Source organism: Falco rusticolus, chromosome 5, assembly GCF_015220075.1.
Source record: "Falco rusticolus isolate bFalRus1 chromosome 5, bFalRus1.pri, whole genome shotgun sequence".
NCBI classification, from domain to species: domain Eukaryota; kingdom Metazoa; phylum Chordata; class Aves; order Falconiformes; family Falconidae; genus Falco; species Falco rusticolus.
In genome coordinates this window covers 18260130-18282945 of record NC_051191.1, presented here as the reverse complement: position 1 = coordinate 18282945, position 22816 = coordinate 18260130, and the positions used below count along the sequence as shown (strand labels likewise).

The following is a 22816-nucleotide window of genomic DNA, read 5'->3' as shown; positions in this document are numbered from 1 at the left end:
TCACTACATTGGAACAGAGGAAGAATGAGAATTTGTGACTATACCTCAGCGTGTTTCTTTCAGAATAAGACATTACGGTTCCTGAGGTAAACTATTACACCTGAGTTTATGTGCAAAACTGATGGATTCCTCATTTGTTTTAGTTTAGGTCACTGCTACTTTGACAAAGAGCCAAACCCTTCTGGAAGTATCTTGGTATCTATCTGAAATGTGCCTCGCACTCAGCCATTTGTACTGTACCGTCCCGAAATGCATCCCGATTTTGTAGAAATCAGGACACTTACTTGTTCATAGGAGGTATTCGAGACGTGCTCTGTGTCATACCGTAAGGATGTCTGATCAGACCATATATCACTCTGAAACTATAAGCTACATCACTGAGAAGCTTCACCTGCTCAAGTTCCTGGTTTCCTAGACTTTTTTTTTTATGCTTTTCAACATGAACACATGCAGTTTAAAGTACACATATTTATTCTCTAATCAGTCTGCACATTCTTACATTACCGTAATAATAATATTCTTACATTACATACAGACATCTGTATGTTCTTTATCTGCAAAAGAAATGAAAGATCAGCATATTCTGCAGGGTTCAAGGTACCCATTCCTTAAGATGTCTACACAACAGCACAACCTGTGAGTGGAAACCAGTGACTACACCCCTTTCCAACCTCCTCTATTAGTGGAAGGACAGAAAAGAGGAATAAAGGTAGCTGGGAACAGCTAGTTCTCTGAAGCTGCAGTGACTTCTGCTAACAAGTATTTTGTCTTACACATCTTTTGTTCCATTGCTATTAAGAACAGTCAGATTTCAGACAGCACATTCTGATCAGGATACATATTGCATACATAGACCCTTCTTCTGTAACAGATCCTCTGAAATCCCTTTCAGAATTGAAGCACTGCACTACAGAAATAAAATTCTACTACAGAACTCTTTATTTCTACACTGTGCGCTCAACTCCTTCCCTTCTTAAAATCCAGCAAGTAGTGTGACCAAAAATGGTATAGCATTACACTCTTCCATATGGATCTCAATCCATTGCCTGCACTGCAAAAAACAATCTGAATTATGCCTTAGGCCAAGCAAATTGTTACTGAAATAAAACTCAATAACCCTGATGTCCGCTGTCAGGTAACAGCACTCTCACAGGCTATGAATTATTCAAGGATGAGCTGCTCTCAGCCTCTTGTTGCACCTTCTACGCTTTCTTCAAAATGAAGTAGTCAAGGACTTGAAGTTTACAACCTTGGCATTGCTCTGTCCCACAGGCTCTTAGTTATTAAGTATAACAACTTCAAGAGACATCCGCACAGCAGGACAGCCAGTATTTTGGTAGGGTTTCCTTTTTGCTTCATTTAAAATAGAAACTTACCCTTCCATTGCTGCCAATTCTAAACGCATACTAGCAATCACGCTGTTCAGCTTGCTGCAGATCCATCTCTCTTGCTCCTTCAGATTTTATGTAGAATTTAAATCACAAAGCTTCTAATTACGTACATGAAAACAGAAACTGCAATCCAGCAAACTATGCTGTTCCCATGCTATGATCCTGGACCCTGTTTTAGCTACTAAGAAGTTCCTACGTTTAACATGAATTTGGAGGACATTTGAATAGGTAGCATCATGAAGACAAATACCAAGTTTTCCAAACCACACTTCCGCACAGTTAAACCCCTTTAACAATAACTACCTATTTCACGATGGCTACATTTTACTGAGAGACTTCAACCAGACAAAATGCTCACAATACCACAGGGGCTGGAGATGCCTCCATAAGTTCTAATTCCCTACAAATACTAAATTTAGAATATTTAAAATCATCTGAAAGAATATTTAAATTAGTAGAGGGAGCTTCTTTGTGTAAGGCTAGAAAAAGTAGTCTGCCTGGATATACTGCGTGAAGAAATGAGAGAACTGGAAAAGAACAGAGGCTCAGAATGCTGAGGGACAAGACTCCTCCGACAGCGGCAGACCTGCAGGACTTCCTGCATTTTCTCCAGTGCTCCAGTTGAGAAGCAGCCTCTTGATAAAATAAAGAGATGGAGCAGAACCTTGTTACAACTGTAGTGAAATAGGTGTGCGCCTACCACCACTACTGAACAGAAATCCTCTTGTACCTTTTCCTAGAGCAGTGGCCTAGGCTGACAACTGTCAGCTCAGGACAAAGACTGGTCGCTCAGTACAGAGGTCTACAAGGAAACATACCTGCTGTCTGAGAGGCAAAAAAGGACAAGCTTATCTGCCCGGGCTAGCAAGCAAAAGTATTTCACAATTTTGTTCTGTGTTAAGATGTAAATTCTTCAGAAAACCCCAGTTACGGAATTCCAAAAATTCTCCAAATGAAAGTGCTGGGAAAAATGGTTAAAGAATTAATCAACGATCATTAATTTCTGCTCATTTTCATTCTATTGTTTTTTGCATAAAGTCTTTGAATTTACTCTTGAACTCTGCATTGTCTAATTTTTACTACCTAGTTATCTCCACAGGATGGATGCAAAAAAGACTTCCCTCAGCACATTTAATAAAAACCATTTCTTTCAAGCAAGGCACAAAATTTAGGTTTATTTATGTAATCTGATTAATCCCAATTTTTGTTTCACATGAAGTACAAAAATCAACTTGAATGTAGGTGTAAATACAATTTCCACAAAGTAGTTCAATGAGATTTAAAATCAGTTATGTATCCAGAACTGTAAAGCACAATTAAAAGCAGCCCAGGATATACAGATTGTTTACCATAACTGCTGAAAGAGCTCATAATGTATGAATGTAGTTAACAACCTCCAGTAATAAGTTATCTCCTTTCTAATCTGATTTGAAACACATTTCTGTACCTAACAAAGGAAGCAATAAAGGATGAGACGTGCAGGTAATTTCTACTCAAGCTATCTGAGGCCTAGATGAAACACATACACAATAAAAAATTAAACAACAGAACGACGACTTAAATATCTTTGTTGAAAATTCCTAAGAACATAAAAGCTAATATAGAAAAATAGCAACAGGTTCAAAGATTTATTTACTTCTCAAAGAACTTATGGTGTACTGTAGCTGCCTGAAATATTTTAACAATTATAGAAAATCATGTTTCCAAGTTTGGTACATTTGTATTTTCTAGATGACATACATTTAAGACAACCATCCATGAACTTATTTACAAATAGAAGCTTACTAATTTTAAAATTTGTATAAAAAAATCAGTTTTGGCACTACCCATAAGGCAATGGATGATAAGTAGCTAAGACAGCAAATCACATAATGAAAGCATAACCAGAAGAAAATCATATTCTTTAACTTATAATGTAAAGAAACTGTGAGACTAATTATAATTACAGAGGAAATCAAAGAATCAGCAGTTGCAAGTCACTAGAACACTCCTTCTGAAACACTGAAGATTCTTTTTATATGCAACGGGAAATTGCTTTAATCTGTGAAGCCACTGTGCCATGTCTTGTGGGAGAACCTGATATAAATTATCAAACTAGTTTTATTACCAGAAAACAGAAAAAAAGGAGAACATTTTACTTCTTGAGAAAGCAGAAAAAAAATATGACTCTTAAGTCCAGCCTTTGTTAATGGTCTATAAAAAAACTCCAAAGGTAATTTTACCATTCACTCCACTGAGTAAAGACCACAGTTTCAAACTTACTTTTTATTGATATGATTATTTTAACAACTTCCTTTTTGCACTTACATCACCTTCAATAATAGTTGAACCTTAAAATTCAATTTCTCAGTGTTGCCACATTTGCACTGCAAAGACTGCAAGCCCAGATTTCATAAACTGTGGATTTCATTTAAATTTAAAAAATAATCTTTGCCTTTATGTTAAATTTATAAAAAGATTTTTTCAAAACTTAAGGCAAAAAACAAGTTTTATTTGTTATGTTTTGTTAAGTCTGACAGGTGTACCAGGCTGTTTAAATATCAAAAAAGCTAATGCCATATACAGTATTACCAACAAAAGTAAAGAATAAGGCTGCATGCACCCTTAAGATGAAAAGAAAATTTAATTTTACAAGATGTTTAAATAATTCAAAGGCAAAAAGTGTCTCCTCTAAGAGTATCTTCATAAAACATGGAAATTTTAGAGGACATCAAGTTACTAAAATATTCCATTCAACGTTTATACAAATACATTACTACAATTATAAGTTTACATACAATCAACTGACATCTCATTGTTAACTAATTACTTAAATTTACAAGACAAACATAAATAAAGCTGTTAAAACAGGCAAGTACAGTACTGATCTATCATTCAGCACAATGTATTTTGTATTTCTTTCACCTTGAAAAGAATCAGATGAAAATTGTGCGAAGTCGTTCTCCAAACCTAGAAAAAAATAAAAGAGAATTAAGTATATCTATGCAGGTTTTACACAGCATGAGCATAAAATCCTGTTCTCAGGCACGTAATTTACCATTTAACAACCTTTTGTCTGTTCTCAGAAGAGGCCGCAGTCTTTAAGATTATTTTTAATAATGACATCAGTTACAGCATCAAAAACAAACTGCACATTTTTTGTGTCTGTGGCACATGTGAAGTGAGTGTAGATCTCCTTCGTGTCTTTTCTCTTGTTCAGATCTTCAAATTGACACTGAATGTAAGCAGCCGCTTCTTCATACGTGTTTGACCCTAAAAGGAGAGAAGTGCTCCGTAAGCAGGTAAACAGGTTTCAAACTGAGAAAGATGCATCCTGTATCTTTGAAAGAAGTAGTTCTTTGGACACAGTTACCCTAAACCTGAAGAGGAGTAATTGCACAGCCATTGCTTTAAGATACCATAAATAAATCTTGAAGGAAACCTGTTGGACACACTTTAAGAATGAAAACTTAAGGACTCCAGTTCCAACTGCAGGAAGAATCTTCCCATTTACTTCAGTGGCAGATGGAGCAGGTCATTGACGACCCATCACTATTGCCAGGATTAGGCTATTTTGTTTCCTTAATTTTCAATTTTTAAGTTTATAAAAGGTTTGGATTCTTCCCAAAGTCAAAGACATTTGGCATACCCATTTCTTCTGAGCTTTTCACCTCCAACTTGCTATTTTCTGTACAATAGAATAGTCTGAAGTTACAATGAAAATGCTACATAAAAAGACTAAGGCTTCTTAAATGAAATCACCTTCTTTTGCTATGTATTTCCTGAATAAGCCACCTACTTCTAACTTCTGTGTACACTCCCTGTTCAAATAAGCTCTCATGTATCCTCAGTGATTCCTGCTAATGGAAAAAAAAGATTGCATCCAAGTACAAAAATAGGAGGATATCAGGAAAAAGATGTGGGCTAAATAAATTAGGCTAAAAAGAGCTGCAGCAGTAACATGTAAATGCCAACAATGGACCAGCATTATTTCAGCTGGTTAAAAAGATGAAACTGACTTAGTACTATTTTATTTGTGATCCAGGAAAACACACACCCCCCACCGCAGCTTAAACTCTAAGTATCTAAAATATTTAAATGAAGTTATTAAACTCCTCCTGATTTGTGCATCCAAAATGAGGTAGTCTAACCAAAAACTACTTCACACCTGCATCCCACTCCAATACCTGAATATTCAGGGTAACAGATAGTGAGAGGACTCCTTTTGATTTTTTCTTCAAAAAGATCTTTCTTGTTCAGGAAGAGAATAATAGAAGTATCTGTGAACCATTTATTGTTGCAGATACTGTCAAACAGTTTCATGCTTTCATGCATCCGATTCTGTAATTGGAAAACACACCTCATTGTATTTTATTCAGACTTTAGTAGTAAAATCAGGAAACATATTTTTGATTAAATAAAAATGAACCAGAGAAGTTACAAAACTAAGTTTCTAGCATGCAGAATCACATTTTCCCACAGGGAAACACAGAGAGGCCAAGACCATTACAAAAAACACTTTCACACAATAAGAGTTTAAGCAACTACGTTTTCTTTTTTTTTTTCCTTCATTCTCAGGTTTGATTTCTTTCATATTTTAGCAAATTTTGGCATGTTTTGACATTTTGCAGTACAGACACTCTACAAGAGTTGCTGAGTTACCTGAATTTGTCTTATACTGATTAGGTCTTCTGGAAACTGAAAATTAAATTCCGCACCTAGCTGAGATCCCAGCAGAAGTAAAAAAAAAAAGTCTCTATAGAACTAGAGAATTAAGTGAGCATGTTTTTTTCCTCTAACCCATAATTTTTAACTGTAGAAAAATTATCCAACACCTAAGCAATGTGGCCAAGCTCCAGTCATTTAGGCAGCAGGATGACCTTCTTTGACTACATTTGACTTGCAAGTTATTTTTATTTCGCTTTTCTCTCCAAACTATATTTCATAAGAGGTTGCGGAACATGAGGAAGAGCACAGAAGTCTGTTAATGATTCACACACAATAGATGAGCATCACTTTAGACCACTCAGACAGTAAAAAGCATACTGATACGAAAGGAGTCACACCTTAAAAGAGGAGAAAGGAGTGGAAGGGGTTGGAAGGGAGAAGGAAGAGAAAATTTTCTGCAACTCAGGAAAGAGATCAGAGAAACACATTTAGAAAGACACAAAAACTGAAGCCTGACAAAGGCAAGGAAAACAAAACGTGCTGAAGTAGAAGTAGTCAAGCAATTTCTTATTATATATTTCCAGCATCCAAAAACAGACTAAAACGTGTATTGCTGACAATCTATCATTAAGTTATGCATCCTTTAAAACATGAAAGAGTATAACTGAAAAGAATACTTGTCTCATAGTATCCCTTCTGAGAATACAAGGGAATACTTTGAAACCCAAAAGCATGAATTCTATCACCATCTCTCTAAGAAAGACCTTTTGCACAGACCCCATAAATATTATAAAGCAGCAATACTCCAAAAGATGTATTTATGGCTTTCCTTTCAAACTTGTTTAGTTTCTAGCCAACTATTCCCTTCTTCAACACTAAAGTACTTGCCATTTCCTCATCTTCAGCCAAGACCAAGTCATAATCACTTAACGCCACACAAAAAATAATTGCTGTAACACCCTCAAAACAATGAATCCACTTCTTCCGCTCCGATCTTTGGCCTCCAACATCAAACATTCTGCAAAACAGAACCATAAAGCAGGGAATAAACTTTGGAATTTCTAGCTTTCTGAATGATAACCAATAAAATCTGGAAGTATCAGCTGTGTAAGTCTAATCACGAAGTTTGCAAAAAGGCATAAAAATCTGCAACCTTTATTACTATTTAGTGTCTCAGTATAAAAAATAACATTTTAAAAAGGCCTTAAAAGCCTTCCTATACAACATTTTACAAGACGTGAGAAAATGTGAGAGAAAAGCTTAATAAAACTAATACTTTACAGTAATGTATTTCATTAACGGAGTTAATTGTAATCTATGAAAAATAAAAATACACAGGGTTAGCCTTATTAAATGTAAACTAGATCAAAGTATTATTCAACCTTTAGCCCAAATTAATAAAAAGTCTAACATAGTAAGAGGTATTGATCAACAAAGTAAGATTCTTCTAAGAGCAGCAGAATGGTGTCTGGTTTAGTACCTTGAAATAATGCAATACTAAGGAAGCTGGATACAAATAACACTGACTTTATTATTTTCATTTTAGTATCCTGAATATAAATGTATAAAACCTAATTTTCACTTTTTCAAATTTATTTTGGAACCTCTAAGTCCTGTTGAGTTTCAGCTCCTCTCTCTCCTAAACCAAAATGCAACTTGATCTTTTTTTCAGCTGTCCATATTTAAATGGGGCATTTTTTAAAGAGACATCAAATTCAAAATTATCAAAAAAGACAAAACAAGCATTATATCATCATAATAATAATTTTCTCTCAAATAAATGCATGTTTTGGAAATGCAGTTAAGTAGGAAAACTGAGCTATAAAGGTGAGTCTTGCTTCTTTTGAATTCTTAGCTTAGCAGAAATAGAGCAATAGGAAAAGACCACATTCCACAATGTAATAGCAGACCATCAGGAAATCAGCACAGCATGCGGATATACTTTTCTCTACTACATGCTTTACATGACCATTTACTAACTATTATGGGCTACAGCTCTCTGAAAGACAAAGCTTTCATTAGACATCATCAGGAACTTTCAAGTATTTTGCAAGCCAGATAAAATAGCATCCTGATATAATGGATTGTGAATCATGGGGTGGGGGGATTGGACACCCCTTCCCCCGCCTCACCCCCCCCCCCCCAATCCATCAAAAAACAAAAAAAACTACCCCCAAAGAACAAATGAAGACAGACAAACAGTGGTATCCTAAAATTAACTGATATATATATTGTAGGATCTTCTCAAAGAGAGATAACACAAATTTTTCCCACTTGTCCCTTTCCTATCATAGAAAAAAAAGCCTGTTACCTCAAATTACAGCTTCAGAACAATGCAAATATGTCACATATTACTTCCCTCGTTGTGTAAGTCAATATTCCACCAGTCAAAAAATTAAATTTTCCCTCCTACTTACAAGCAAATATAATTATTCCTTTGAAAAGAGGGCTGACTTGTCTTTAGGACTTTTCACAAGTAATTTTAACTTTTTCCCTACATTGTCAAGAAAAAAAAAAAAGCTTAGAATTCAATAGATATGAAAATATTCAAATGAGAGGAGGAAGACAAGAGAAAGACCAGAGGACAGACCAATTATCTCCATTCTCTTTGCTGCAAGTAGTAGAATGACCAGCTCTCTCACAAAAGCCTTTGGGTAAAAATGTCATATGAGCAGAAAGAGAAATCCAGAGCAAAACAACAACTGTTAAGTTGCAGTTACAATTCTTGTAAAGATATTCCAGAATCGCCTAAATGTATTCAGAAGTGTATTAGTAATAAGGCTATCACACTGAGGGCTTTTGGTAGACAGCAGGGCACGTAGGGTTGAACAACAAATCATCTCATTCTTTGTAAGACAGAAGAGAATACAACACAGAAAAATTAACTGAAAAACTAAACAAGAAAATTGCTCCTTTTATTTTATGTGGACACCAGCTTCTAAGGAAGATGAGAAATTAAAATGCTTTATACCGATGGCAGTACTGTAATATCAATCTACATGGATCTCACTTAATTCCATATCTTTTAGTATTGCTCAATGCAAAACTACTACTAGTAAGATGGTAACTGAGAGGTGTAAGAAAAAATGGCAAAACTTTCCATATAACTAAAAAACTGTAGTTCTTTCAAAGAACAGCAAAAATATGTAAAGAAAATAGGTCGGGAGGCATTTCATTGTTTTGTCTTGTTTAGAACATGTTGACAGCATGTATCTTGGGAAGGGAGGGAAAATGCAGAAGACAACTTCTAGAATATAAAAGAATTTTAATTTTCAGTTGCTCTTTGCAGATGTTGATTTTAGCCAGAAATGTTTGCTTCAGTTAAGAGTGGCCTCTCTGCCAGTGGTGTATTTCCCCAGTGATCCTTGCCTCTTTTGGGGGATGTCTTTCTACCACTGCACCTAACTCCCAGTTCTTTATGCAAACCATCTTTCTGCACTCATCTTTGAGGTTTGGGCACCGCAGTTTCACAGTGAACACCTCAACAGCAAGTAATAAGAACCTGATGGATTGGTTTATATAAGGAAGCTTCTTCTCCACATGATATCAGTACAGAGAAATATAGAGAAAAAAGCCATAAACTATCTGGCATAAAAAATTCTTTAAAACCAAAAAGGCTGCAAGAATCTTCCAGAAAAATTAGCCATTCTGAACAGTGGTCTTAAAGTTCATAAGCTTTCCATTGACCCTGTTAGAAGTCATACTGAGGCCCGGTAGGTCACAGTCCCAAAAGACTGATACTTTTCTAAAAGTATGCAGATAACTTTTAGAAGAAGTTTTGAAAGAATGATTTACAGATTCCACCTTCCAATATGGCAGGACGTGCACACAGCTTTGTGTACAAGTCCAACTTTTAAGCACTTGCCTTAGGTGCTAAAATTCATAGTACCGTCCATGGTATGACTCAAAAGAACCACAAGTTGCTTATGCAAAGTCAGTCTACAATGAACTAGTAAGAAATACTTTTTAAGTCAGTCTACAATGGACTAAAAAGGCAGTGCTGAACAAACTGAAGTTTGTAACAGCCAGTTCCACCCCCCTTATCTTAAGAAGGTGGTATTAGAGAAATGCTTTAATGCCTTTCCATTATTTAAACAAAACTGACTTCTCCAATGAGATTACGAGGTTACTATGCCATGTTAAGACAAATTACTTCACTGAACTAAATGTAAAGCATTCAAGACACTTGTCCAGTCACAACTAAGCCATGTTACTTAGCTGTGTTAAATGGGGAGCTTTCTGAACAGTTTATCTGCAATTATGCTAATTTAAGGACTTATGCAAGATCCTTCCATTAACACAATATATTTTTGAAAGCTAGCGTTGCCAGATTTGCTATGTTGTTCTTCTTTCAGACTATTTAAGCAAAAAACATCATTCTTCCAATACCCACGCAAAATGTGATATGGGCCAATAGGACCCTAGATACTTATTATGATTGCTTTCACTTCCTTTTTAAGGGTATACAAGTTGTTCATTCCAGTCCCCAGCCCTGCAAAAGACTTAGAATTTGACAATATTTTTTTTTAAACGGTATTTACAAAAATATGATACTTATCTGGGAAGTCTCACATATTACACACTTATTAAAACTGATCTGTATTTTCTATTATCCCCCTTTCCTGTTTTCACTAAGGCAGATAAAATTCAAACACCTGCTGTACAGGTGTTTAAATGTACAATGTTACCACAAATACCTCCAAAGGCCTGTCTAAAGTTATACATTTTATAGAAGTGTAATCATATGGTCTTTGTAATACACTTTAGAGGACTGTACTCATAAAGACCTTATAACAGTCCTAATAGTCAGTACAGACTGGAAGTAGCTACCTGCATACAAACTCACTCAGAGTGCAGAAGAATTTAAACCCATCTACAATAGGGAACTGAACATGAAACGTTAGGAAACAAGACAATGGATAGCTCTTCAGAATAGTGAAGACCTCTCTTGAGGCTTGGCTAAGGACTACTCTCCTTAGGTTTGCAAGAGAATCACTCCCATTTAGCAGCTATTATTTTATGGATGAATACAAATTTCGTATACTTAAACACTAAAACAAGGGAACAAAATATACTTCCACAGTACTGATGGCCCTGAAGCATCCATATTACAGTACTTGCTATGCGTTTACATGAAAAAAATACTTTCCATGAAGATACTAAACAAATACATTGTATAGACATGCTGACAACAATCTAAATGCAGATGCAATGTGAGTTTTACTGAGTTTTCTTCTCATTCTTCCTGATCAGTAAAAGGTAGAGTATTACTACATTTATACTATCTTATGCTTTCATCATGAATGTCTGTAGACATAAAATGTTCAGAGTATTAGCATTATTTTGTAAATCCTACACCACAGGGAACATGTCGCATTCTTTCATCACTAAATAAAGTACTACCTTAAAGTACCACACATTTGAATTCAGCTCTTCAGGAAAATGGATTTAGTTTTTCATAAAAAAGCAAACATTTATAAGCCTCCAGCTCTCCAACTGAATTTAAAAAGAAGAATCTGACAGAACAGCTATTTAATACAGCAGAAAAATGGAATATTCTGAGACTCAGTTTACATATAAAATATATTTACAAAAAGCTTCCAATAAACCCAAAGAATTTATTACTTAATATCTGCATATTTATTCTGAGTTACTACAGGAGTTCCAGCAACTCCCACGTTCCTTCAGTAAACTGAGCCATGCGTGAGGAATTTCTCAGGAAAAAAAAGAAGGGGGGGAGGAGATCCAAACTTGTATTAGACAAATTTGTTAAATCATGTCATTGAAAAGACCGTCTTCTAGAATTTCACACAAACTGTAACAGACAGATGAACATGCAGCATGATTTACATACTTAAAATGAAGATCTTTGAAAGTAAAGTGAGTTTCCACTATTCCTGTAGTTTTCACTCTAGTCCTGAGAACGTCCTGTTGGGTTGGAATGTAGCTGGTTTGTGCTATCCTGTCCAAGTCATTCAAGTAACTGAAGGTAAAAATAAATACTGCTTTCAGTTATTCATAAAATAATAACAAAATAATAACAAAGAATTACAGAAGTTCTAGGTCCATTCATTATATTGTACCTGACTTTTATAAAGTATCTTTCTCTGATAAGACAAAAACCAAGTCACATTAGTCCTCTCAATTTTCCAAGGTTTTCTGAAATAAGCTTTAGAGACACAAAGATATTTCACCCTAGAAGAACAAGAACTTACGCAACTGACTCCACTAACAAAGAATTCTTTTGAAATCCCCAAATGCAAAATGGAACACGTACACCAATGTTATCTGCACTAACTAGAAGAACATCTTTATCTCTGTAATCTGTTGAATTACAAGTTGCTTTGAACTATAATCAAAGCCCCAAATAACCCTGGATTTGATAATAGGTATGAAAAGAACAGCTTAGAGTTTTGGCCAGAATTATGTGTTTAAGAAAATGCTTAATGTCAAAATTCTTGTAATGCAGGCCAAGAAGCTCAGTCTTTCTAAAAACCATACAAATCTTATTTGTACTTTTTCCATAGTAAATAAGGAAGGCATTATGTTCCTCTTTCAGGGTAACCCCAAGTTAGCAATTTTGAGAATACAGTTGTATGGCTGGAAGAACAGTTTTCTTACAAAATTGGAGGCAGAGGTATCTAAAACAACAACATAGAACAGAGGAGGTTACCAGAGGAAAGTAAGCAATCATCCAAATGAAGTGCTCTATATTGAAGAAAGTTTATACAAGTGCTATCTCTTAAGTCAAGAGATGTGTCATCGTGAGCTCAGCCTGTTGCCATCTACCTTCTTTGAAGAACTTCAGGAAACAAGTAACAATCATGCTGGAAGTATCAGTGTTATTTCAATATAATTTGATCACATTTCTGTTCATTCAGCACACCTGTAATTACAGTACTCCAGCTGTAGTCTTCTCACAGTTACCTCATCTGCATGTTGTTTATTTATGTACAGTTGTTCTAAAGAATACAAGTACTTTATTTTAAGGAAAATGGAAAAAAACAACTTCAAACACTACAAAGAATGATAAAGCTTTAAAAATTTGTCCTGTAAGGCCAGTATCACTGCTCTGCCATTCTTTACCATCTTACCTCTCCCTCAATGGACTCTTTTGACTGACTTACCATTACTTGCTGCTATCGCATCTTATTTCTCAGACCCTTGATTCCTTATTATTTTTTTATGAAGTACCCTAGCATACAAGACGCTATCTTGATTGTTACCTTTGCTCAACACATTTCTAACAGAAATTAATTAACACAGAAAATGCAGCAATGCTGAATCATAGGAGAAACTGTTTTGAACATGGAAGTAGTATCCTCGGTAATACAGATTTACATCACATAATTGTGTTTCTTGGACACGTTCAGATACTGAACAGGTACTTGAGTCATGTTCTTGTAACAAAAATGCTATAAAAGCAATTTTTGTCTTCCTCAAGAGAATGAAACAACTGGTGTATTGGGTCTGGCTGAGCCCCACAGCAGCCCCCGCAGCGCTGTGCTCTGTACTGGTAGCTGGAACAGTGGTGCTAACACACCAGGGTTCTGGCTGCTGCTGAGCAGGGCTCGCACAGCACCAACGCTGCCTCTCCAGCCTTCCCCCCCTCGGCACCAGGATGGGGGTGGGAAAGATCTTGGGAGGGGACACAGCCAGGACAGATGGCCCAGAGTGACCACCGGGATATTCCATACCATATAACGTCTGCTTAGATATAAAAAGCTAAGTGAAAGGAGGAATATCATATTATTTATGATATTTGTCTTCTGGAGCAACTGCTACATACTGAAGCCCTGCTTTTCGGGAAGAGACCAAACATTGCCTGCTGATGGGAAGTAGAGAGAACATCTTCTGTTTTCCTTTGCTTTCGCATGCATGGCCTTTGCTATTGCTTCATTAAACTACTTTTATCTTAACCCATAAGGTTTTTTTCCATCTTATTTTCTCCCTGCCCCATTCTGCTGAAGTGAGTGACAGAGCAGCTTGGTGGGCACCTGGCATCCAGCCAGGATCAACCCACAATTGTTCAGAACATGACTCAAATTCTCAATTAGACCACACTCTTCTCTTTCAACCTTAAAGCCTAGCTAGAGCATTTTTGACCCACGTAGACAGTATCTTTGTCCAGATAATTCTAAATTTTCCATCTGCATGTGAGCAAACTCCTCAAAAGGTAAGACTTCCCTTACATTCTTTTAGCTACTGCTTACAAGACAAAGAGAATCTTGTTTGTCACAATAGTACTTACTAGGCAGCAGAGTCATTAAGCTGGTATTCTCTAGATCTGTTGAAACAAGCTTGAACTCCACTGTCCTTCCACAGTCTCTTGATAACTCCAGCAAGCTCTGCAGTCATAAATCCTTCTTCTGCTGCTCCAGCTAACACAAAGAGTTGACGAGCATCATCCTTTAGGATGTAAACAGAAAGTGGAGACATAAACACTAAGACATACAACAGAAGTATTATCATCCAAGAACCATATTCAGCAAGTTAGTTACTTTCTTAACCTGATAAACATGAATGTAACCAGACAAAAAAAATGTGAAGGAAAGCAGCTGGTTTTAATGTTCTGCATAGGATATTAATTCCCACATTTTTCAACACCAGAGTCTAGCAAACCAAATTTGTCATTTGCTGATACGGCTTTTTATGTATGATCCGTTTATAACTTGAATTAAGCTTCTATAAACAGAAGTAGTAACATATTTTGTGCTCAAGTGTAAAGCTGACCTTAATTGCTTATCAAAGACTACAAACTGAACAGAATGGTTACAACACAGACTAGAACCTTCAGAAATGCAGATGTACATTGATTGACTGAAGAAAATACATTAATGACTTAAGCTTCAAGAAACTTTGGAAGTGACAAATCATAATTTCTTCCCAAAATGTGCATCAGGATATAGAAAAATGCTTCTTAAAACCCTTCCAGACAAACCCGTTACAAATATCCAGTTACAAGTCATGATTATATGGAGACCAAGTTTTCTTGGTAATGTGATATCAAGCAAACATCAAGATTTTTAAGAGAGAAAATGCTGGATTTTAAGACTATATATAAAGACTGCCTTTGAGAGTGGGGCTCAAGGAGTACAGGATGTCAATCCACCAGTCTCCTTTAACAGAATTTGACTAGTTGGCTACCTTCATCCAATTTTGATTGAGGAAAGAAACTTCAAAATATTAGACCTGTAAGGCACTGGAAAAAGAAGATAGCAGCTGGGTAGAAGAAACAGATCTGTATTAGTACTCTCCTGTGGGTAGCTGCCTGATCTTGGGTATTAGCTGTATGTGACCTAATGCCAAGATATGTCAGTCAGACAAATCAGCACACTTGTGGCTTGTAACTACTACCCCAGCATGTACTGTTTGTCCAATAATTAAAAGAAAGAGAACAGGTGATACTGGAAAGGAGGAAGGAGAAAAGAGAGACTTTAGCACATCAGCTGGGAACTGAAAGTATTTCAAGGAAGAAGAGGATTAAAAAAAGCAACATAAGGTTATTCTTAAAAAACAGTAAGTGACGGTACAGATGCAAATCTATAGAAAAGTCTGGTTCTTCATCTTTGCTGTTCAAACAATAAGGTCTGAAAAAAAAAATATGTTCAGGATAAGCACAGAAAGTAGTGATTGTTCCAAAGATATTGTCCACTGTAGGCTTAAATAATCAAAGATTATGACAGCTAACATGGAAATTGTTTACAGATGGATGGAGCCCATACAGATGGGCTGATATTCACAGCTTGAAAACAAAAAGCTTGCAGTTCACTCAATTCAAGGCAAACTTGCAGATAGATAGATAGACAGATAGATAGATATGTATATATACATATAAACAAGGATATCAGATATGTAGTTCAAAAAGTCTTTTGAAAGCTAGAGTAGTTACACCATCTAAAAATGAACACCTGTCAAACCAATCAACAGCATACCAATTACTTCACATACACAGAACAAATTGTGGAAAACAAATAAAAAGTCAGTGTATTGCACCAATAATTACATAAAAAACAGAGCAGTAAAGATCAAAAGGTTGGATAGTCACATCTCATAGACTGTATTTTGAGCAATTTGCCTGCATAAAAGCAACCTGAATATCAATTCTGGTCTTGAATATTGTTTGTGGATGCAAATGCCAAGGATGTGCAACTCAGAGAAGCAGCAGATTTTGAAGACCAAATATGTTAAGACACACGATGGAAGCAGCTTAGAAACCAACAGTCAATTTTTTCATGAATGATTATGCCATTAATACCTAACATGGTCTGACTCTCAAACATACAAAATTTACTCTGTTCCAAACAAGTCTAATCTCTACATGCTCTAGAACAGGCAGGAGGGGAAAGTGGACATGGAACAAGAGAATCTATTTCTGCTTTTTAAAAGCCAAACACTAAAAGAAAAAAGGGTCTCTGTTACTCCCATACTTGCTTTTCGAAGCATGGCGAGTACTAAATACACAAATGAGGTAGTATGTAATGATCAAGTCCTATTTTAATAATTAACCAATGCTAGATGCTTTCCTTTAATTACACTGGAATGAGGCAGCTTCCTCTCTAGGTGTTACTACTTTTATACCAGATTTCATAAATGAGATAATGTAAAGAAACAAATTTAACCATCTCTCTAGGTAGTTACAGTAAATCTCACATTCAGAAAGTGGTCCATAGTCTTTTAAAGTATGTTCACTAAATGTCTCTCAAGACAGTTTCTACTTCAGTACTGAAACAACCTGCAGGACACAGGAAGATACACTGGTCTTGAGACTGACCACCACTGAAGCTGCTGGAGTGATCTGTGCTCCCTTCATTGAATAACTGAAAATGTCCAACTTGCTGCTTTACCATTAGTCTTATGACAGAAATGAAGGTATACGATTTTCCAAACAAACTTATGCCATTTAGAGTAAAACCCTCATAAATTCCCCTCTGAAATTTAAAGAAAAACAGTCTGAACGTAACCATTTTTATTAGGAGTTACAACTTTGAGTGCTTTTTTTTTTGGCCAACAAGTAACAAATTTACAATGAAATAAATGAATTAGAATAAAATTAAAAAGACTATACTATAAAACTCGAGGAGTAACCATACTTTTTGGGGTTTGGGGGGTTTTGTTGTTATTTTAAGATTGACGTGTAACACAGCCTCTGAATTCCTTTTCCATTTCTGACTTCACAATTCATAAAAATCTAGTGCTGACATTCCATAGCAGTGTTGCTCTGAAAAAAGGACTTGGACCACCAAGACCTGCCTAAGTGCATAGGTATGGGCCACTATTTTAAGATTACCCATGACAAAAGTTTGCCTCATCATTTATATAGCTCTCTGAAGCAGAGAAACCCAGATGACTTCAAATTTGTATCATATAAAACAGCCCTTAAAATCTTCTCGTTAGTCATTTTATCTGCTAACACCTAAATTTACTCCTCTGTTTTCTCTAAGTATTCAGTAACATGAGTCTACCATCTGCCTCTTTCCAGCATTAACTGCCAGACTCCAGAGAGGACTCCATTGCACAGACATTGAACTAACATGCAGTAAGATACTGTTGCTGCCCTGGAAAACTTTGGTCTTAAGAGAGGACAACAGAACACATGAGAACAAATGTAGAGAGGAATAACCAATGAAAACAAAGCTTTTACTAGTTATGTTTACAACTGAAGAGGTTTCAGGTAGATTTAACATATGTACATAAAATAACTACTATCAAAGAGCAAAAAGAAAAGTATCTAATACTTCATAACTGTCATTCACATTTAGACTTCAGATACAGCTTTATGGCTCACTTTACATAATCTTATGAACATTTGCCTTCCTTATAACAACCATACATAACGCATTTCACAAGGTTGCTGTGAGTATGCTCTCTAATATGTATCAATTGCTTTTTAAGCATGAGACATTGTCATGAATTAAGAATTTACAAACCATTTATTTCTCAAGACTCTCTTCTCCTCCCAAACTGTAACTCAACTTTAACATGACAGAAAGAACTTAATTACGACAAAATAACCCTCTGACTACCTTACATACTTATTTCAATACATGAATAGCAAAAAAACCTTCCTCTGTCTTCCTGAAAGACAGTCATAACGTGGCTAGTTCCTGCTTCAAAAACTGTACTGGTGAGTGTTCCACATTCTGACATTGGTTTTTATGGAAAGAAAATAAAAGCACACATAACTGCATAGCTTAAAGTTCTTCAAAAACTCCCCAAGACTCAGATGTTCAGTTCTCCAAATCCAGATAGAATTTGGAGAGCTGTATCTACACCAAATAGTTGCAAATCAACCCAGTGCTGATTGCTCTGCAGGTCACCTTGCTACATAAAGACCAATGGCATTTAGTTTTCAGTCAAACTTTGTATTCTCCAAAGACAATGTCAGGAAATAGTAACAGACAAAATTTGAAAATTAATAGATATTTCAGCTGTATAGCTGTGTGTGTACTTCAATACTCACAGCTCTAGTTGGATCACCAAAGTCTATCTTCAACCTCCCCATTGCTCTAATGATAGCAATAATGGACTGAATGGTGTTACTGTAGACAACAGCTTTGTACTGTTTACATTCTTCCTCCGAATAACCAGCTTCATGGATAATCCTATGGAAGGATAAAAAAAATAAATTTTCTACGCAATTTTTAAAAAAATATTTCTCAATCCTAATATTTCACCATACTTACTTCATTTGTTTGACAATTGTGCTTTTCCCCGATTCACCAGCTCCTGAAAAATAAATGTGTGAGAATTCATTAGAACAACTTTCACTAATCTTTTAAAATACATTTAGTTTCTACAGTTAAAATACCTAACCAATTTAAAAACCTTCAATAGTTAAAAATACATTTGTTACAAATTAATTTTTAATATCAAAACGTGTCTCAAGCTAAAAGTTTCAAAATAAAGACATTTTAAGAACAAATCCTTCAACTCTAGCAGATTCTTTGGTTTTCTTTTTATAGGAAGAAGCCTAATCTTCACACAGTCTGCTGGTGTTTCTAACACAAACAGGTGATCCATTTTCCAACTTCAAAGGGGTCTGAAGCGCAATTCCTCCAACCGCCTTTTTAATCAACACCTAACCAAAAACCTCCTTTATAAGTTCTTCTCACTGTATTAATGGTCTTCAGTGTTGCAAATGAACACCTTCAAAGTCTTCAGGGTTCTAGTCCTTGTAACCACCTTTTCACCCTTGCAAGAATTAACCAACGTGGTCAGACTACTTTTTGTTGGAACAGATTGCATGAGGTTTGCCAGACATGCTGATATCAATGATGATTAATGCTTAATAAATTAAAAAAAAAAAAAACAAGCATACTATGTTAAAACACAAAGCTTACAAAACCAATTAGTATGCCTGTCAGCAGACAAGGAAAAATACAATGCAGTTTTTGCTGTTTCAACCACCTTCGTTTATCTCCACTGCCTTTAGTCTCTGCCCCTCTCTGAAGAAATTATGGAACTTAGAGCTGTGAACTAATCCCTTTAGACAGCATGCTCCCACAGTTTGTCTGTGCCTTGTTTAGAATTCTCCCTCTTGTATTTACTCTTTCTCAATATTGTTTTGCAGAAGCAAGTATAATCTTCACAGAGTCTGCAGGTGTTTCTAATGCAAACAGATCACCAGTTGTCAAATTCCAATACAGCCAAAGAAAACTCTATTCTTTAGAGGTCACTGTGACCACTGATAAAGGCTGTATTTTTTTCATCTTCAAAAAAGGGCAAGAAGAGCTATCTGAGGCATTGTAAGCTTCAACTTGATCCTCAGACTAACCATACAGCAAATATTCCTGAAAGTCACTTCCAAGCACACGAACAAAAAGAAGGTGACTGGGAATTGTCAGCATAGATTTACAAAGTGCACACTATGCCTAACTTGATAGCTTTTCAGAAAGAAACAGTTGGGTTTGGGGACAAAAAAACAATGGATGTCATTGACTCTGATAATGCTTCTGATGCCACTACCCATAGCATCCTTGTACCAAACTGGGCAAGTATCAACTTCAGGGTGTTTGAAATTCTGCCTAGACAGACAGATTTAAAAGGCTTGTGGTCACTGTTTTAATATCTAACCGGAAGCCAGTTAAAAGAGGCAAGTTTCAGACGATACTGGGCTAATAGAGTTTAACACCTTCATCAATGACCTGAAAGCCAGGACGGAATGTACCTACATCAAGCCTGCAGGTGACATCAGCCTGGGAGGCCAAGAAGCAATCACAGCGTTAGAGAAAGAGGTGCTATTCAGAAGATCCTCAACAAGCTAGAGGACTGAGCTGACAAGAATCTCATGATAGTGAACGGAGACAAATGCAGTCTTGGAACTAACGATTTAGGGAACAACCTTGTGGGAAAAAAACGTGGGTATCAGCAACCTGAAGAGTCAGTAATGGTCCCTTGTGGCAGTAAAGGTCAACTACATATCCAGCTGCTGCACTGGGTTTGGCTGGGATGGAGTTAACTTTCTTCACAGCACCCCAAGTGGTGCCACTTTCGATTTGTGGCTAAACCAGCGTTGGTAACACCAGTGTTTTTGCTATTACCAAAAAGCGCATGCACAGCATCAAAGCTTTTTCTCTTTTCTACCCTGTCCTCAACCTTAGCAAGGAGGCTGAGGATGGACAAAGAGACTGAGAAGGGACATAGGACTACTGACCCAAGCAGACCAAAGGGATATTCCATACCATACGATGCCATGCTCAGCAGTAAAAGCTCAGGGAAAGGAGGAAGAAGGTAGGACATCTGTGGTTATGAAGTTTGTCTTAACCTTTGTTTGTCATTACCATAACCACCCTTCCAAAGGTTAAGGGTCTAGAAAACAAGCATTATGAGGAACAGCTGAGGGAACTTGGGGTACTTGGTCTAGAGAAAAGGAGATTCAGGAGGGATCTTATCACTTTCAACAGCTATGTGAAAGGAGGTTATAGCCAGGTGGGGGCTGGTATCTTCTCCCAAGTAGGAAGCAATAGGACAAGAGGAAACAGCCTCAAATGGCACCAGGGGAGTTCAGATTGGATTAGGAAAAAATTCTTCACATAAAGGGTGGTTGAGCACTGGAACAGGCTGCCCAGACAAGTGGTTGAGTCACCATCCCTGGAATATTTAAAAGACATGTACATGTGACACTTAGGGACACGGTTTAGTGGTGGACTTGGTAGTATGAGGTTAAAGGTTGGACTTTATGATCTTAAAGGTCTTTTCCAACCGAAATGATTCCATGATTCTTCCCATACAAAAATTATGCACGCTGAGGCCCCACTGTCCAGAAGGTGGACAAACATTTGCCTCCCAATACAAAAGAGGGAATTAGTTCTTATTTCTGCTTTGCTTTTGTGTGCAAGCTTTTGTTTTCCCTATTAAAATGGCATTATCTGGATCGACACACCTTCTTGCATTCCTTTTAGTTTCTCCTTATCCTAAGGAAGAGAATATTCAAGCAGTTGTGGGTGTTTGGGTTGACCCTGGCCAACAGCTACCACTGCGGCACTAGTAAAACTGCAGTCAAGTCAAAAGAAGCTGTTACTCCCAGCAGTCAGCATTTCTGATGCTGTATCCGAGCACTACATACTGTTTCCCCCCCTCAGTGCCCAGTAAATGAGAAAGTGATAAAACTAGACAAAACCACTAGGTCAATTGGTTGATTAGGGGGCTGGCACACATGGCATAAAAGAAAAGGCTACACAGAACTGGGCTTTTTAATCCTGGAAAAGCTACAAAGATGGGGGAAAGAGGAGAGGGGAGGCTGTGTGTGTGTCTAATTGCTGTCCTCTCCATAAAACCCACTCAAGACAGCTGAAGACAGAAGCAAACTTCTCCGTGGTACGCAACAAAAAGATGTGAAGCATTTAAGAAGCTGTGAAGCGATATTAAGGGGCGGGGGCAAGGAACCCATCTCCTTGGAAGAGGTTAAGCACTGGAATCAATTGCACATAGAGAAAGTAGAAACTCTGCCTTGCGAGATCTTCAGGGTTCAACTGGACAAGGTTCTGAGCAACCTTATCCATTTTTTATGCTAGCCTCGCTTTGAGCCAAGGATTGAGCCAGGTGAGCTCTAGAGGTTTCTTCCAACTTAAAATATTATTTTATGCCAGTTTAACATAATACTTCTATATCTTCACTACTGTATAGTGATGTCTTTGAGCCATTCCTTCAATTAAGCCAAATATGTAGCTTCACGACAGGCTGAAGGCCAATTTAAAACTGGCTGCCAAAAGTTGCCCCACTTCCTCCTCCAGCACTGCTGCTGCTGTGGCTAGACTTCACTTCCTTCAACATACAGAACAAGTGCTAGCACCAACAGTACCTAGGGTGCTGCAGAATTAAGTAGCTGAGGAATACAGTAGGCCTGTGAACATCAATCTGAGATTGCTTAGTGCCATCTTTAGCTCGTGTCCAAGTAAAATACCTTTTTTTAATAAACTCTAAGTTTCTTTATATAGAGTAGCAATAGTTTTCAGACTCTGAGCTGCCATGGAAGTTCAGTATCAGTATGTTAATAGGAACAGAAAACAGAGACACCAGTACAAGTAATTTGTTATTGTGACACCTGAAGCATTTATAAACTTAAGTGCATAATTAGATATTTACAGATTAAGTGTTAAGTACTAATAAAGCTAATTTTTAAAATTTGTCACTTATTTATGAAATTACTACAATTTGTTTTGGGTTAATATTTTTATGCACACAATTTGAAGTACATGCCCCTGCATTCAACAGCAATTTTGGAGATACTAAGAAATATTACTACAACATTTAATTTACGTAACATTGTTAAGTGC

General features: G+C 36.6%; 1 protein-coding gene across 2 annotated transcripts in view; it reads right to left on the bottom strand.

Moving 5' to 3' along the window:
• Positions 1 to 2546: 2546 nt before the first annotated feature.
• LOC119148580 (guanine nucleotide-binding protein G(i) subunit alpha-1) overlaps positions 2547 to 22816 on the bottom strand; it is a 36276-nt gene continuing 16006 nt past the window's right edge. The window contains exons 3-10 of one of the 2 annotated variants that reach the window (XM_037388952.1): positions 18725 to 18767; positions 18502 to 18643; positions 14290 to 14447; positions 11893 to 12021; positions 6927 to 7056; positions 5558 to 5711; positions 4440 to 4643; positions 2547 to 4340 (exon numbers count right to left, since the gene is read on the bottom strand). In XM_037388952.1, the coding sequence (XP_037244849.1) occupies positions 4453 to 4643; positions 5558 to 5711; positions 6927 to 7056; positions 11893 to 12021; positions 14290 to 14447; positions 18502 to 18643; positions 18725 to 18767 (947 nt within the window). In that variant the 3' untranslated portion in view covers positions 2547 to 4340; positions 4440 to 4452. Of the gene's footprint in view, positions 4341 to 4428; positions 4644 to 5557; positions 5712 to 6926; positions 7057 to 11892; positions 12022 to 14289; positions 14448 to 18501; positions 18644 to 18724; positions 18768 to 22816 lie in introns of both variants that reach the window. The other variant, XM_037388951.1, reaches the window with a different exon arrangement.